Here is an 18,208-nt window from a genome sequence, read left to right on the forward strand (position 1 = left end):
ACTGGGATGTGTGCCCCAGGTGGTGGAATGGGGTACCCCTGGCGTGTTACATGCTGCGGTTGTCAGGCTATAATACGGAAAACCTGATCGCAAACCATAGTGGTGCACCGTGTTGGGAATGATGCCACGTTCCTCGCACGTTAAAGAACCCTACTGTGGTAATCTTCCGGAGTAGGAACCATAGGGTTCCGCCACAGGAAACTAAATTGCCCGACCCTACCCACCTCTCCCTATTTCCAGTGGCAATCAAAATTTGTCGACCCCATTGTCCTTGTGTCCCATCCCTTTTTCATTTCATCTTCATTTCATGTTCATTTTATAGTCAATTTCATGTTCATCGTCTGAATATAGCTGAAATATTGCTACCCGGACGTTAAACCCCAACAATCAATCAATCATGTTTCAATTTCCTGTAAAATGTTCTTGTAATTGTTATTTTTTTCAAAACTCATATGGTTTAATTGATTTTTTTTAAACAGTACAAGTATTAAAGATACAATTAAGTTGTGATATTTTAAAAAAGATTTGTAATATTTCATCAAAATTACCTCCCTTGGTTAAAACAAATTTATCTATAGAAATCAAATGTTATTTGTAATTTTGAAATTATAGAAAAAATGGATTTTTATTATGAATTTAGAATTCCCATGGGAAATGTGTGATTTTCCCATAGGAACTCTATATTTTCCCGTGGGAAATCTGACTTAAATCCTCAATAACTTTTTCTTTCATCTCTTTGCATGCCATGTATGCTTAGGCTACTAAAGTACTACATGATCAGCAAAAAAAATATCCTACTACACTTTTCTGTAAGCATGTCAAATTTGCCGTATCTGGAATAGCAAATTTGTCCCGCGGAGATTTTGTTGTTAATTTGTAGTGATTAAAAATTATAATCGAAATAATATTCTTGTGAAATTTAATTGAAAAAAAACAAACCAACTTGAAAGTTTTGTCTTGTCAAGAAAGAAAATACACTGTATTATAAGTCTCACATCTCATTTATAAATATCTCAAATGAAGGTGGAAATTCATGTTCGTTACATGTACCTACAACTCGCGTTAGTCACTGATCAGGGTTATTACTTAACCATTTTGATGCGACGTTTTCAAATTTATCAATTGTTATGCGCGATGTTTATTTTCAACGTCATAAAAATCGTGAAAAACGTCGGATTGATAGATGGATTGTTGGGGTTTAACGCCCAGGCAGCAATATTTCAGCTATATTCAGGCGATGAACATGAAATGATGATGAAATGAAAGGAGGGATGGGACACAAGGATAATAGGGTCGACAAATTGTTATTGCCACTAGAAACAGGAGGGATGGGCAGGGTCGGGCAATTTAGCCTCCTGTGGTGGAGCGTAAAGGTTCCTACTCGTATCGAATACCACAGCAACGTTCTTCAACGTGCGAGGAACGTGGCATCTTTCCCAACACGTTGCACCCTATGGTTTGCAGTCAGGTTTTCCGTATTGTAGCCTGACAACCCCAGCATGTAACACGTCAGGGGTACCCAATTCCATCACCTGGGCACACATCCCAGTTGAAAAACATCTCAGTTGATTGTAGTCGGTGCGCTCTTTATAACGCGTTTGTTCGTGCGTTGTAATGATTTTAATAGCCCCACAACGTTTAATGATGATACACTAATGATGTTTTAACCATTGTGAATCTTATGCCAATCAACCATTATAGTAAATTGAGTCTAATTTAGCATTTTATACTAATTTATTGACATTTCTCCTATGAAAAATATTTAGTTTATATAAATTTTGAACACTAAATACATTAATCTGTCCACGCGAATTTCAATGATGATTGTGTAAAATGACATATTTTGCTATCTTTTCTTTCTCTACAAATAATGGTCCGTTCTTAATTTAATGCTGCATGTACATTTACATAGTACAATCATATTTCTGTTACACTTGTATGAAATGATTGGAAGCAAGCTGCAACGCATAACCCAACGTTACACGAATTATCAGGACACCATGTTCTCACTCTTGCAATACAAATTCTGCATACTTTACGTTTTATATCTAAAAAAGAAAAAAATATAGAGAGAATTTTTGTGAACGGCAAAATAAAAGTAAAATGTTTTGACTACTATAAGATTTACAATTAAATTTTATTTCACCTCATACAGCTTTTCATTCCAGTAAGTATACCAAAAACTATCAAGGAATTATGCTCAGCGCCTCTAAATACATTGTACATGTATAATTCCAAAACCATTTACGTTATTTTAATGTACCTTTAGGTCCGCGCAATGTATCATGAGAGTTAATTCATATATTTTGCCATGGTTTAAAGATCCTCGAAGATATTTGTTTTGGTAAACTATTTACCGTTTTGAGCTATATGCAAATTGTCTGAAGATGTTATAGTCATGACTAAATAAAGGACTGCATGGAAGCCGATTTTATTTACAGACACAATTATGATGTATAAAATATTAAAAAAAAAACGAATGACGTGTGCGTGTTCATACTGAAAACAAAATGGAAAATATTCACTTTGACAGTTTGATATTTGAATGAATCTAATCCAGTCACTAACAAAGTTATCGACGATCTTTCCAAATTTATTTATCAAAAGCATCATAGATTTCGTTCGAACTGAAAAATAAATAAAATATTAAAACTAACTTGGAATTAGATGAATAAAATGGCGTTCTGTCAGTCTCTGGGGAGCAGGATGAATACTTGGCCTGCCAGTCCCTTCTCACATGCATAATCTCCAATTAGCCCCTGTATTTATAGTCGACTTGTATAGTCCAACCTTGACATTTTGCTCACAAGCCCTCGATTTTGTAGAAACACGATGTAGCTATTCACTGAAATTTGATACTTAAGTATTCATTTTGAAATACAAATGATGTACACGTATATTCCTTTAGTTTATATTAACTGATACTAGTAGTAAAATTAGTCCTGATATAAAAGCTCTAAATATTTCGAAGTTCTACCGGTATATGATGACTGTGTAAAATAGGGCGATGTCTTAGAATGGACCTTTCTATATTTTTTATTTTACAAAAAAGTGATTCCATTAAAATTTGTTTGTTTGCATACAAAAACGTATGTCTCCTATGTTCAAAGTGGTATATCTCCTACGAAATTCAGTTAATGATACAATCCTGGTAATATCCACATCTTTATCATGTCCTAACTACCTACAAAAGTTCATGAGATTCCGAGGAGTTGTGATTACAAAGTTGTGACCAACAGACAGACAGACGGACATAGACAAAACAATATGTTTTCCCACTAAAACTATTTCGGTAAATTCATCAGTGATTCTAAGACGTACGTTCATCAGAATTTTATAGACTTCACATTTGGGTCATAAGTTGTCAGCATCTCGTCCGCCAGATCAACACCTTCCATTAATTTGTTATACATGACAACTGCTTTTGGAACATCATATTCAACGCCTCTTGAATTCGTATGATTTCCCAAACTGATGTTTGTTTGTTGAGATTTAACGTCCGAGCAGCAATATTTCAGCTACATTCAGACGATGAACATGAAATGGATGATAAAATGAATATGATATGATGATGAAACGAAAAAAGGATGGGACACAAGGACAAAAGGGTCGACAAATTTTGATTGCTACTAGAAAAAGTGGGGATGGGCAAGGTCGGGCAAGTTAGCCTCCTCTGGCGGAGCGCAAAGGTTCCTTCTATCGAATACCACAGCAGGGTTCTTTAACGTGCGAGGAACGTGGCATCATTCCCAACACGGTGCACCACTATGGTTAGCGGTCAGGTTTTCCGTATTACAGCCTGACAACCCCACCATGTCAGGGGTACCCCATTCCACCACCTGGGGCGCACATCCCAGTTGCTCTGTGCGCAGAGCGCCTAGCCCCCGGCTAGGTTCCTGAGCACTATTTAGTCGCCCTTTACGACAAGCTTAGCGCTGCTGCAGGCCTATTCTTTTGACACCCGGATCTGCACGGGGCTTCCAAACTGAAAGAAGTATGATTAAATATTATGATTAAATATTTGTTATTTGGAAATTACACTTAAAGACATATATACAATGCAATGTATAATAAGGAAGAAAGTCTATATTTCGTGACTTAATTATTTGTTTCAGACAAGTTCACTTTATGCAAGTATTACACACTAGTATTACCTTGGAGGTTTTATGGAAGACAAAAAGCACACTGTCTACCTGTCTCCGTACTTTAGAGCCATTATTTTACCGGGCTGTCTCGCAATTCGTTCAACTGTCTGTAGTTTCATGTTTTTGAAGCTTTTTGGCATGTTCCTTCTGGTGTTCCTCACTGTTCCCGTCAAGTAGGTTTGGTTATCAAACAGATCACGGCATAAAACTGGGCTTGTAAAACCATCGTTAACCACTACATGATGATATTTTCCATGAAAGGGTTCGACCAACTTGGTAAAGACATCGTATCCAAGTCCACGTGCAATGTTTCGCTTTCCTGGTATAAATCATTTATAATTTCATACAAGGGCATGCAATGATAAAAAATTCTTAGGGGTAGGGACGAGAAAAAGAAATTCTCAACAGCAGAAGACATACATGTATATGATGAACATAATTTATACAGGAGGAGTGAATTTGCATACGCTTGGATTCACGCGAGTGTGTTAAGGAAAAATGTCATAAATTGTCATATTTTCAACAACGAAAACAAGCTACTTTTAAACTCGCCTTAATAAGTGCAATTTCGTCAGTGTTTATATCTTAAGTATACTAGTGTATAAAATAAAACTTCCCAAACACAAAAAGATCAACAAAATGTCAAAATATTCAATAAAAATGAGTCACGTGATTGGTTTATCAAGCCGTGGTCAGACCAAATAAATGTCTAAAAAGCAGTGGGAAATTGACAAAAAACTACATTCAAATTTAAATGGTAGGTCAATAAATATGTATGTTTTTCAAAAAGTGCTGCGGGTAGTCTAAAAAGATAGATGAAAATTAAAAAAATGCTTGTAACTTGCTCGAGATGACATATTTTTGCGTTTCTTTTCAACGAATATTTAATACAAAACGCTACCGATAAATAACTACTTGCAGGAGTTTTCAGGTAAAATGAAACATGCTCTTTAAAACGAAGTATAAATCAACTAAATCGACAGAGCGCATGCCACTGTACTTTTACATTTTTTAAACCATATAATTTTTCATATAGCGGCGATATTGAAACAAGCGCACTGGCGACTGCAGATACATTGGCATGAGACGGATACGTGTGAATAACATATTTAGTTGCGATAGCCGACTACGCTTTGAGTTTCGTTTTATTTGAAAAATAAAAACATTTTTCATTGCATATTGTAGTTGTCTATAATATAAGCAAGAAAGTTAGTAACTTGTGTTAAAGATGTCATCATTTTTTGCTGAACAAAGCATGGTTATCCCCCCTTTTTACAAGTATATAGTATATGTTATCTTAGAAAATATTCCATACCCAACAATTTCTAGGCAATATTTCCTTTCATTGAAAATTTGTTATATGTGTTTTTCTTCGAAATCTGCATAAATGAATACAGAAAGTTTTTAAGATAACTTAGTATGTAACGGCTTAGCATTTGGAGTAAATGTGATATGTTTAAGACATTGCATGAGTGTACATGTACAATTTGAACTCTCTTAAGCATTTGTTTTATAAGGATCATGAGGTATCATCATAGATAATTGAAGTTGATGAACAATTTGCCAACTAAGAAGAGACAACATTGTATGGAGTTTTTGCTCCATAAACAAAAAAAATGTTAATTCAAAATGCAATTTGATAGTGTATTTGACATGCATATCCCCCCTCCCCACACACACACAAATACGCTTCACCATAGTACCAAATGAAGTATCATCATTCAAGGAATACATGTATACAAAAGTTACTCTAAAGGGGACATGATTAGCTTTATTAAAAGTCTGTACATCACTACATGAATATTTGTTTAAAGATGCTAGGGGTAAGTGTTTATAAATGTACATGTATGTTCATGCAATAATTCATTGACTTTTCCCTTATATAATACGGCTATGAACATACTCCAAGGTCTGTTTTATAATTCATAGTTAACACATGTATGATTAACAGGAATGATCATACTTCTTCACATTTTCCGAGTTTCCAACTTTTGTTCAGAATAAGGATGCAAAAGGAAAGGTATGGTCTAATTTTATGACTGAACACATTTTGAACATGTACTGTAAACAAAGCAAAATATTTATGAAATGAATTGTTTTTTTTCCTTAACATTTTATTTTCAAAATAATTATGTATCCACAACAATGTTAAGTGTTAGCACAATTATAGAAAGTTATGTTAACCACACTGATTAATGTACCTGTCCTATAGTAAATATGATTCCTTTAACACCTCCATCCAGTCATTGGAATGCAGATAAAACACAATTTAGCACAAAACTTTTTTTCAAATCTACTTTCAATTGAACACATAACTACTTGTATTTCACTAATATATCCAATTTCATTGTACATTTATATACGGTACACATGAATTATGGCCGGTAAATGCTTCCTTCTGTTAACTTTGCAAACAGTTCTTGAAATCAAAATTGAATCCAATTGCAGAGAATATTTATTCACAAATAAAGCCCCGTGCAGGTCCGGATGTTGATAGAATAGGCCTGCAGCAGCGCTAAGCTTGTCATAAAAGGCGACAAAATAGTGCTCAGAAACCTAGCCGGGGGCTAGTCGCTCTGCCCACAGGGCAACTGGGATATGTGCCTCAGGTGGTGGAATGGGGTACTCCTGGCATGTTACACGCTTGGGTTGTCAGGCTATAATACGGAAAACCTGACCGCAAACCATAGTGGTGCACCGTGTTGGGAAAGTTGCCACGTTCCTCGCACGTTAAAGAACCCTGCTGTGGTATTCGATAGGAGTAGGAACCGTTGCGCTCCGTCACAGGAGGCTAAATTGCTGAATATAGCTGAAATAGTGCTGCTCGGACGTTAAACCCCAACAAACAAACAAAACAAAACAAATAAAGTCAAATTTCTTGTCAGTCTCAGTTGAAAACAGTTGAAGTTCGGTAATATTCTATACTCGAGATATCAACCATAAGTAAGGTTTACCCTGCTGTCGATGGTTTTGAAGCTTGGAGTTGGGGAATATCTCTTGTAAAGACAGTAAAGTTCAATGATTGATTGAATGATTGTTGGGTTAGTTCGTTTGCTGGGGTTAAACTGGTTTAACGCCCGAGCAGCAATATTTCAGCTATATTCAAGCGATTGATAGATTGATTGTTGGGGTTTAACGTCCGAGCAGCAATGTTTCAGCTATATACAGACGATGAACATGAAATGGATGACAAAATGAACATGAAATGATGAAATGAAAAAAAGGATGGGGCACAAGGATAATAGGGACGACAAATTTCGATTGCCACAAGATAAAAGGGATTGATAGGCAGGGTCGGGCAATTTAGCCTCTTGTGGCGGAGGCAAAGGTTCCTACTCTTATCGATTACCACAGCAGGGTTCTTTAACGTGCAAGGAACGTGGCATCTTTCCAAACACGGTGCGCCACTATGGTGTGCGGTCTGGTTTTTCGTATGAACATGAAATGATGATGAAATGAAAAATGGGATGGGACACAAGGATAATGGGGTCGACAAATTTTGATTGCCACTGGAAATAGGGAGAGGTAGGTAGGGTCGGGCAAGTTAGCCTCCTGTGGCGGAGCGCAAAGGTTCCTTCTCCTATCGAATACCACAGCAGTGTTTTTAACGTGCGAGAAACGTGACATCTTTCCCAACACGGTGCACCACTATGGTTAGCGGTCAGGTTTTCCGTATTATAGCCTGAACGTCTTTTGACAGAAAGGACGGGAACGACTTTACCAATCAAACAGACCCTGCTTTAAACTAGTCGTACAGCCAAATAAAAGAAGTTCACACTCTCGCTTGCACCGAAAACAATGTGTCTGGTTTGTATAAGTATTACGGGATATGTATTCAAAATCTGTAGCGGATGTTCCGTGTTAATGTTGTAGATGAATAATTTCGCATGAAAAGCAAAAAATATAATAATAAACAGTTTAATTAGTTGACACTAATAAGCCTCTGTGGTTACATGTACATGTCTGACATAATATACAAAAGATTTATGAACTATCTCACTTGTTATCTAGTAAAAAGCTGACAAGTGGCATGCAGCAAATTTGTATCAGTTAAACAATATACATGTTATAAAAATATGTAATTATTGACTTCTTTTAGTTTAGCTATGCATTATAAAATTGAATGTTGAATTTGTTAACAAAACACAATCATCATAATCATCTGAGATGTAAGTAGGTTGTTTCTATGGTTTATAAGCTATTCTTTTTTTAGACGGCAGTTTCGGTGTAATACTTAGATCGATTTTATTTTAAACGAACATGTGTCTATTGGTGTTAGAGATGGGCCAGTAACGCGGGGATATAGAGGTGAAAGATGTCTTTTCTTACATTTGTATAGTTATTGACCTGTATCAAATTAAAAGGGACTTCGTTTTTGTACATATACCTGTATAATGAATTGTCAATGTGTACATTTGTATTACTGTTTTTCTACATAGTAATCTTTATAATATACACGTATGTTTTATCGCTAAATTTAGGGCGATACTTTCTTTGGTTAGTCCCAATATTATAAAAACCTTAATCAGGGGCTTTATTATTCCCTAATTAAGTTTTCAGAATTTAACATAAAATACATGTATTTAGACACATGGTAGTTAGCTGACAGTTGATAAGTGACACGCGTGTATATTGCGTCCTTAGTGACATTACACAGATACTGAGTGGAAATATTTAATATGTAATATACTAGCGGTATACTTGTACATGTATTTATAGTTCATTTTTGGTATCAAAGTAATTTTATATATTTTTAGTACTGACCAAGTGAACCGAAGACGAGAAATATGAATAAAATTTAAACCTTATACATATGCAGTTACACTTGTGACAAAGAATTTAAAAGAAATGATAAAATTCCGATCTGAATGGAGATTTAAGGCTCTTCCCTTACTTCACTTTTACATGTATAAAATTTACGCGAATATTTCTATTAAAAGATTAGACAGCTCAACTATAAATATAAATTACCTTAACGATTAATTATTTCCATTGTGTGATGTTTGGTACGGAGGCTAATTTCCTTTACATCACATATATCGTACGCGTATCATTCAATTCACACTCACAATTAATTTGCGCCCTGGGGTTTAAATTATGCAGCAGATAGATCACGCACCGAGTAATACATTTATAATCGAAGTACTATCTGTTTTCGATAAGTGCCGTTGGCTATGTATACATATGTATAAAGAATTTGTGTTTATATCATATCGAGTGAAAAATAAAGCGGAATAGGCGAAAAAACAATAATGCAATTTTTAGAGATGTCTCATTGGAATAAATATGAAAATAGAACTTCATGTATTTCAGTGATAATCTCACCTCAACGGTGCAACCAAATTTGAGATCATTAATTAAAAATATGTTTACATGTAATAATAGACTAGGAGCTTGAAATTAGTATTTCTATATTTAATAATTCTTTTAAAAAAAATGACGGTTTATGTCGATTGTGCCACAACCCTGTTGTCGTCTGTTTATTTAAGTGAATCGGATTCCCTGGGATAAATCCACGATGATATATATATACTTATAACGTAATTTTTCGTTTGGACTGATTTGCAAATACATTAAGTATCGGACTTCATTTGTAGTTCATTCAAGGGACGATTTTCCCTCAATTAAAGATAGCGTGGGCAGCTTCTTTTGTCTTATCGCGGTTCGAGGATCTGTTGACACAAGTGTCACATGTGTGCAATTAAAAGATAGGTATACACGTAGGCTTCATATGGTGCAACATGATTATTTAATTATGAAACAAGTTACAGAGTTTTTAAATCAGGAAAACAACCAGTTTTGATCTACCACAGTGGTTTAATGTAAATGTTGCATAACAAGAACAATAAACATTTTACAAGATTTTTTTGATATGTTTTGGGGAGGAAAAAAATTGTCACACAAAATCTCTCACATAAAAGGATTAAATCGGGGAAATCTCCACTATACCGATTGTCAGAGGTTACAAGACCTCAAGTTAGGGAACCCCCCTCATGTTTGGGGTACTACCCCTCATATGGCAGTTTTTAAGTCCATTGTATAACTTTAAAGTTACCTAATACATGCATGCGACTTGTTTTACAGGAATATTTGTGTAATTTTAAGTAACTTTTGAAAATGAAGTACATTTTTATTTTCATTATTTCATAAGTAACAGGCCGAAGTAAAACGCAATATTTCAAGGCCCACAACTATTTAGATATAGCAATACCAAAATACATAACTGTGGTAATACAAAAATAAAGAAATGTGGCAATACAAAAAATAAAGGAATGAGGTAATATAAAGATACGGGAATGTGGTAATACAGAGGTAAAGAATTTATTGATGTATTGTCGTATTTTTACAAAAGAATACAACAGTAGAGTTTTTTTGAACGTGAAAGGAACGTTGCATCTTTCCCAACACGGTGCACCACTATGGTTTGCGGTCATGTTTTCCGTATTATAGCCTGACAACCCCAGCATGTAACACGGCAGGGGTACCCCATTCCACCACATGGGGCACACAACCCAGTTGTTCTGTGGGCAGAGCGCCTTTTACGACAAGCTTAGCGCTGCTGCAGGTCTATTCTTTTGACACCCGGACCTGCACGGGTCCTATCTTCTTACTTGTTCGTAGCATTGCGTTCAGTAGTGGTGCACTGTTTGTTAGTGTCGTTTTAGAAATTTGCTTTTTATTTATTTTTTATTTATATTTCTTTTATATCTGAGAGAAATGAGCTGTTATTATTGGTAAAACATGTGCATTAAAAAATCAATTTTAATCTTAAAATGCGTATATACTTGTATAAAGTTTAAATATTACGCATTTTACTCACCTAACGACTGTCCTAAAAAGAAATAGAAAATTAGAAATTTTTGAGACAGTTCCATCTATTTATTGTATACTTGCGAGTTGTAAAACACACTATTGGAGAATGGTCTTTCAAAACAATTCATCTTTCAAACCGACCCCGAATTTGGCATTATTTATTTTAAAAGTCCTATGAAGAAATTTGAAGCAAACCCGAATTTGTTTGGCTATGGACGATTTTCGGTTTCTAAATAGTTATAAAATATACAAAAAAAAATACCTGTTTTATAAGTTGGTTTCGCAAATAAAAACGAGACGTCTGGAATTGGATGTGTTTACTCGCGAAATACCGATTTGTCGGTGTTTGTCATTAATCCTGCAGTATAACTAGAATAACAATTATTAAAGAAAAACTGCTAACAGTACCCGCCAATTATCTCCAATAAAACTTTGGTTCATGTTGAGGTACTTCTTCTAGGGTAGGGTGGCACTTATTTACCTAAATGGACTTCAAGAATTCAAATATTTATACAGTGTGAAAATAAGACATTATATAAAGGAACTGAATCTCATAGAAACTAGTCTGAATTATTCAGTATTTTAACAAAATGACTAAAATGGGTGGAATAAAAGAAATTTTGAAATTCTGAATATTCCGTGTCTTAAATTACCTGATATTTGTAAACCCAAAACGAACACTAAGCGCCAAATTTGAGAAGATGCTCGAAACATGGATGAATCAATTTCTTTATTATGAATACAAAAAAAAATACAGTGTTGTTTTATTGTAAATGAGCATTTTGTTTCATATTAAGACCTGTTTTCTAGGGCTAAGGGTAATTTTTTTTCTAGGAAAATTTTTTTAAAAAAAAAGCTTGTCATAATTTCATCTATAGAATGATACCAAATTTGTGCCGTTTCGTCGTGCAATATCTCGAGGGGTCGAATTAACAGGAATTTTTCTGACTATGAACATCTCCACAGAAATATCAACTGGGATAGTATTAAATAGAAAATCAAAAAAAATAAATAAATAAATACATTCTGTACTGTGGCATAAATACTTAAGTCCTTTCGATATTGAAAAATATGTCAACTTAAGCGCTTTGTCGTCGGTTTGGGGTAAATACTTTACAAATGAGTCATTGACTGTAAGAATCATCCCAATTTTCTTGGTACTATAATAGAGCAGCGACATAGGGCTACGCGATTTTACCTTTTTTATTTTCATATCTGATGTCCCAAGATGACATAAACGCTCGAACAATCTTGACTTTTTGACCTATTTAGGTACAAAGATAGGCTAATACTGAAAAAAGAATCCGAGAATATTCTCTGGCGAATGGACAAATAAAATTCACTCACAACCAGAGTAATTTTATTTGTTCTCCGAGTGAATGGTCCGATTTAACACTCGTATAAATCACTGTATCACATATCTTATTTGAACATGTTTTTTTTCATTCAGAGTTCAGTTTAAGTAAACTGAGCAGGATGCAAAACGAATTCCTTAAACATTCTCCAAGAATGCCAGACAAAAAAAAAACATTTTGTAATAGAAAATCAGAAAATAAAAGAGAAAAAAAAAAAAACAATAATGATGATTTTTTCTTTCATTTAATGTTGTTACGTAGGTAAGTTTTTGCTTGCCTCCTGTTTTTGGTTTTGGATTTGTTTTAGCTTTTTTTTTTATTATCACAACACTTTCCAAATATTTATCTTTAACGTCATGTCTGTATCGACTGTAACTGTTCATGTGTGACATAAGGTTTTTCAGTGTTTCAAAGTCGATTGTTCAATAAAATTCCTTAAGATAAATAAACAAACGACATGATAATGACCAGTTCCAATTTTCTACGATAATTAGGGACGTTGTACTTAAACAGATGTTAAATCCAATTCTGGTACATTTATATAGAACGATTAATTATTTACTCTCTAAACAAATATTACGTCTTGATAACATGTTGGATCAAAGTTTGTAAAAAAATAAACAAGAAGATATGTTCCTTTTACCTTTCTTTTAACTTTTATTTTACATATTTTTTTTCTTTTCCTTATATCTTTGTTATACTATATCCATCACCTATTGCATATTTTTCATTTTCACCAAGCCTGTTTTAAAATTTCGTGTTTATATGGAAGCATAAGCTATATTTGCTTAAAGTGTTTATATTTTTAAAAAAAATCTCGTTCTCAAAATAATTTATCTGCGGTTTAATTAGTTTAGTAAGACACTCTTGACCGGTCAGTCAGCTCTAGTTAACGACGGTTTAACTTCTGAAATGATGACTTTAATATATGAGCAACATACACTTGTCCCTGTACTTTTTGTGGATGCATCTTAAAGAGCATCTGAATTAGGAGAAAATATCCCGGATTGTTGGTAACAGGGACTTCACATATATTGAAAAACCTCCTTGTTTGTCAATGCCGAGATGAAACTTAAGATAAGAGGCAAACCCGAATGTGTCGATATTGTCTTTTGATGTCAGGTATTTGAGGATAGATGAGATGAGAATACATGTAGTTACATACCAATTCAGATTTTTTTATTTATAAAATATACTTATACTGCAATCTTTCTATTTAAGTAACCACAATGCATTGACAGTATAGTCATGTTGAATTCAGATTTATCAAGATGGCAATTCTTTACAATGTATTTTACAAATGTGCCGTTACTTTATTTAAATGCATGCCATTTAAAAGTGCATATTTTTCTTTATCTTCGAAGTGAGCGTTGTTCAACAGTCCTTTAGTATCCTGACGTATAGGTGTGAAAATGCTAAGAATAAAGATGAATACAGTCTTTTCTGTGTGTAATCAGCATTATTCAATCTCCAAAGACAACCCTATGATTGAGTGTTGGGGTTAACGCCCGAGCAGCAATATTTCAGCTATATTCAGGCGATGGATATGAAATTGATGATACAATGAACATGAATTGATGATGAAATGAAAAATGGGATGGGACACAAAGATAATGGGGTCGACAAATTTTGATTGCCACTGTAAATAGGGAGAGGTGGGTTGGACAATTTAGCCTCCTATGGCGGAGCCCTATGGTTCCTACACCGGGAGAATACCACAGTAGGGTTCTTTAACGTGCGAGGAACGTGGCATCTTTCCCAACATGTGCACCACTATGGTTTGCGGTCAGGTTTTCCGTATTATGGGGGAAGACAATCATACGACACAGAACCCTATAAAGGACTCATGTACCATGACAAAGGTCACTAGTACTCCATCGGAAGAGAAAGAAGCATAAAAAACCATGTGTATTGGGCAACACATTATTACTTCAACTTTAAAAAACACGGCCCTCTAGAACGACGTATTTAAATTCTGAAAACACGAATGCCATAACAACGTATTATACACAGGGTGATATATTGAAAGTAACGACTATGGCATCGGAATCACCAATTTCAACACTGAGCCATTCAACTACTAAACTTCCCCACAGCCTGTGGTCCCAAAAAGTAGATGTATTATTTCTTCATCTAGTTCGGCAAAGTAAAATAACAAACCAAGTTTCCAATGAAAAAGTCGGAAAATTGGTTTCTCAATTTATTTTTTTAAAATATAGAACGATCAAATCTATGTTTAAGGATAAAAAGTGGAAAAAAAAACATCCATTGAATTGTGTATGCACCTACGTCTTTTGGGTGTTCCTATAATATCTACTGTTTGTGTTTTGATGTTCCTCGACTTTAATTCAGTGAGATATTGTAAAAAGCCGAATTATGTAACAACGATATAATTTGAACTTAAACTAGCTATATCAAGTTAATACAGACATGTGTAGTCATAATAACCACTGGGTCAATGACCATAAGAGTGGATCTAAGGCCCCCGCGAATATTCACCTACCAAGATGTCAGACTTCATCATATCATATTTTATTTATCAAAAAATTAAGTACTAATATAACAAGTTTTAAAATCCCTACAATAACTTAGGCTTCGGTCCTTGTATTGCACATGGTAGAACCTCTTAGTGATTAATTTGTCCCCATATTTCGATAGTTTTGGTTTTAAGTACATTTTGTATACACTTAGTTTTTTTGGACTTAGATCTTCCTATGTCTTTGATTCTAACGCTGCGGATGAGAGGTTACTCCTTGAAACCTGGATGTGCACCAACATTAAAGTTGAACCAAGAAAAAACAGAATTGCTCCGAAATACAAAGTTAAAAATCTCACCAAGTTACAGCTTAGATTTGATGGACTTACACTAAATGAATCGTTTTGGATACCAATTCTTGGGATTATTCTCGACCAAACCTGTAGAATGAAGAAGCAGGCCTCCGCAGTAACAAAATACAGTTTTCCTCAGATTCGAAACATAGGACAGATTATATCACATAACCGAAGACGCTTCTCTTGTTACGTCGCGGCTGGATTATGGGAATGCTTTAATGTATGGTGTGAAAGCCTCGATACAATCCAAACTGCAGCGTATACAGAACACTGCTGCTAGACTCGTTACACGTACAAAGACGTTTGAGCACATTACTCCAACACTCTCGTGACTCTACACTGGTTACCTTTCCAATTTCGAAGCTAGTATAAACTGTTATTATATGCATTTATAGCCCCTCTTATCTTGAAGATCTCATTCATTTTTTTAAGCCGGCAAGATCTCTGCGATCGGAAAATGCTGCCCTAATTTTCTGAAATGCCTGAAAATGCACGGACATAAACATATGATGAAAGGAGGTTCGATGTTGCCGCGGGGACTTTTAGAATATCCTTCCAGCAGATCTACGAAATGAAAAATCACTGTACATTTAAAAAAGGACTCTAAACATATTTGTTTAAAGTTGTTGTCGTAGATTACATACAGTCAAACATATCTGTGATTGACTGTTTTATTTGATTTTTTTTCTACAGTAGTTTATTTTAGAATTTCGATGTACTTGGATAATAGCCGCGTTATGACTTTATTTGACTCTGATCTACAGTGACATATTCTTATGTACTTTTAGTAAATTTTTGTTACTTTTATAGCAGAGGCTATTGTTCAAATTGTAGTATTAGGGAAGACTTTAGTGTCTTAAGTTTTGTTTTTTTGAAATTCTGATTTATTTAATCGATTTCTCTTTTTAAACTTGTTTCAGTCTCCCCTGTGAATGATACAATGTTTGGTAACAAAGAGTAATCAAGGGAACCAAGATTCTAGCGGAAATCAAACGAATGTTAACAGGGACAAATACCAGACACGGAAAACAGACACATACAATAAAAACATAAAATAACAAAAATAATAAGTACAAAGCAACAAAAGTAAATGAGCAATTCGAACTGCATTAAAATCTGGAATCATGGACTAGGTGCAGCGGAAGGGTAAGTCTATGCTTTCCAAGAAACACCCGCCGAGTTATGGTGCAGATGGATACACACGAGTTCATAATGAAGTCCATAAAACACCTGTAGTGAGGACTTCTATCTTGTAGCAACATTACCCTGTTCCAGACGTTTAGCGCGGTACAAAGAGTCTGCGGCAGGCTCTGGAATAACGTATGTGTTGTGATATGATATCTCTATACGCAGATGCAAATGGGATGTTGCGACAGATGAAAGAAGTATTGTCAATACGGAATGAAAATCCATCGCGTTTGTCATATAGTTTGATAAATAGTTTTCCTTTACCATCGACCTCTAAGTGTAAATCAAGATATGTTTGACTTTACAGTGTCTGTAGTATACTTTATCTCAAGTTCTTTGGATTCCCGAAACTAGGATTGTTTAACCATATAGCAAAAACTGAGATCAAAGGATCTTGCTAAACGATGTCCCTTCTTTTGGATGAGATCAACTATAAAGTCAGCCTCTAAATAGCGCAAGGATAGGTCAACAAGTAGAGAAGCACAATTTGTTCCCATTGGAATGCCGACCATTTATGTAAAAACGCGTCCATCACACTGGACAAATATGTTGTCAATACTAGCATTTCTTTAGTATGTTTGGAAGATGATTTTGGAATCGTTTTTTAACAAAGCATGAATAATCTACCAATTACTACATATCTGTATTTAGGTGTACCTTCTTTTTTGACAACGATGAATTGTTTTTGACTGAGTATGGGGAATAGAAATATAAAGAGTTGAAAAATCATATTTGTTAATGCTATGGTATTCTGATAAAAATCTCGAATTGAGCGTTTCCAGAAAATCTGCTGAATTTTTCAGGATCCACATTAATTTAATACCACTACGGTAGTGACAAGTGTCATGGTGGGACTGGAGACCCTTTTTGACAGCTGTGGGTATAAAAGTTAAACGTTAAGAAAGTTGTTTAGTTGAACATTTTGCAGATTCTGTTTGTTTGTTGGGGTTTAACGCCCGAGCAGCAATATTTCAGCTATATACAGGGGATGAACATGAAGTGGATGATAAAATGAACATGAAATGACGATGAAATGAAAAATGGGATGGGTCGCAAGGATAACGGGGTCGACAAATTTTGATTGCCACTGGAAAGAGGGAGAGGTGGGTACGGTAGGGCAATTTAGCCTCTTGTGGCGGAGCCCTATGGTTCTTACTCCGGGAGAGTACCACAGTAGGGATCTTTAACGTGCGAGGAACGTGGCATCTTTCCCAACACGGTGCACCACTATGGTTTGCGGTCAGGTTTTCCGTATTATAGCCTGACAACCCCAGCGTGTAAGAGCCAGGGGTACCCCATTCGACCACATGGGCCACACAACCCAGCTAGGGTTCTGCGCACTATTTAGTCGCCTTTTACGACAAGCTTAGCGCTGCTGCAGGCCTATTCTGTTGACACCCGGACCTGCACTGGTCTTTGCTATGTAGCGTTGTTTGTATAGGTTCTTAATGGAGTTTAGGAATCCAGTACGTAAACGCTAGTTCACAATATTCGTGACCAAAGGAGGATAGTACAGATTTAAAGAGAGCGGTAAGTGTAGCAGAATAGGTCTTATTACTGCTATTATTTACTATGACTACCTCTGAAAATAAACATTGGATGTAATGAAACAGCTTTGCTAATCTATTTAATAGTATTTCTTATCAATTTATAAGCCCGTTCATATTTTTAAGGGCGGAATTTGAATTCAATCTCTAGACAAAAACCAAGCAGGAGATTCCTTTCATCAAAACAAACATTGAACAGTTATCGCACATCATGTGGACAGTCGGGAAATACTACTATGTCCTATCCGTCGTAAACGGAAAGTGATGTCCGTCGTTAACGGACATGTAAACAAGATAACAATCATATACTAGTAAATAAAATTCATAT

At 35.1% G+C, this 18,208-nt stretch overlaps 1 protein-coding gene across 8 annotated transcripts in view; it reads right to left on the reverse strand.

The window, feature by feature from the left end:
* Positions 1-1,715: 1,715 nt before the first annotated feature.
* The window catches only part of LOC148614445 (uncharacterized), a 53,559-nt gene continuing 37,066 nt past the window's right edge, over positions 1,716-18,208 (reverse strand). For 2 of the 8 annotated variants that reach the window (XR_015923656.1, XR_015923653.1), the window contains exons 4-6: positions 9,117-10,977; positions 2,658-2,845; positions 1,716-2,048 (exon numbers count right to left, since the gene is read on the reverse strand). Coding sequence is in view for 3 of the 8 variants with exons in the window: in XM_088588528.1 (XP_088444654.1) it covers positions 15,565-15,627 (63 nt within the window). In the remaining 5 variants the exon portion in view is untranslated. The other 6 variants (XR_015923654.1, XR_015923655.1, XR_015923657.1 and 3 more) reach the window with 6 other exon arrangements.

This window comes from Perna viridis, chromosome 6 (genome assembly GCF_037379345.1).
Source record: "Perna viridis isolate PV_CMFRI_1.1 ecotype Kerala chromosome 6, ASM3737934v1, whole genome shotgun sequence".
In the NCBI taxonomy this organism is placed as follows: domain Eukaryota; kingdom Metazoa; phylum Mollusca; class Bivalvia; order Mytilida; family Mytilidae; genus Perna; species Perna viridis.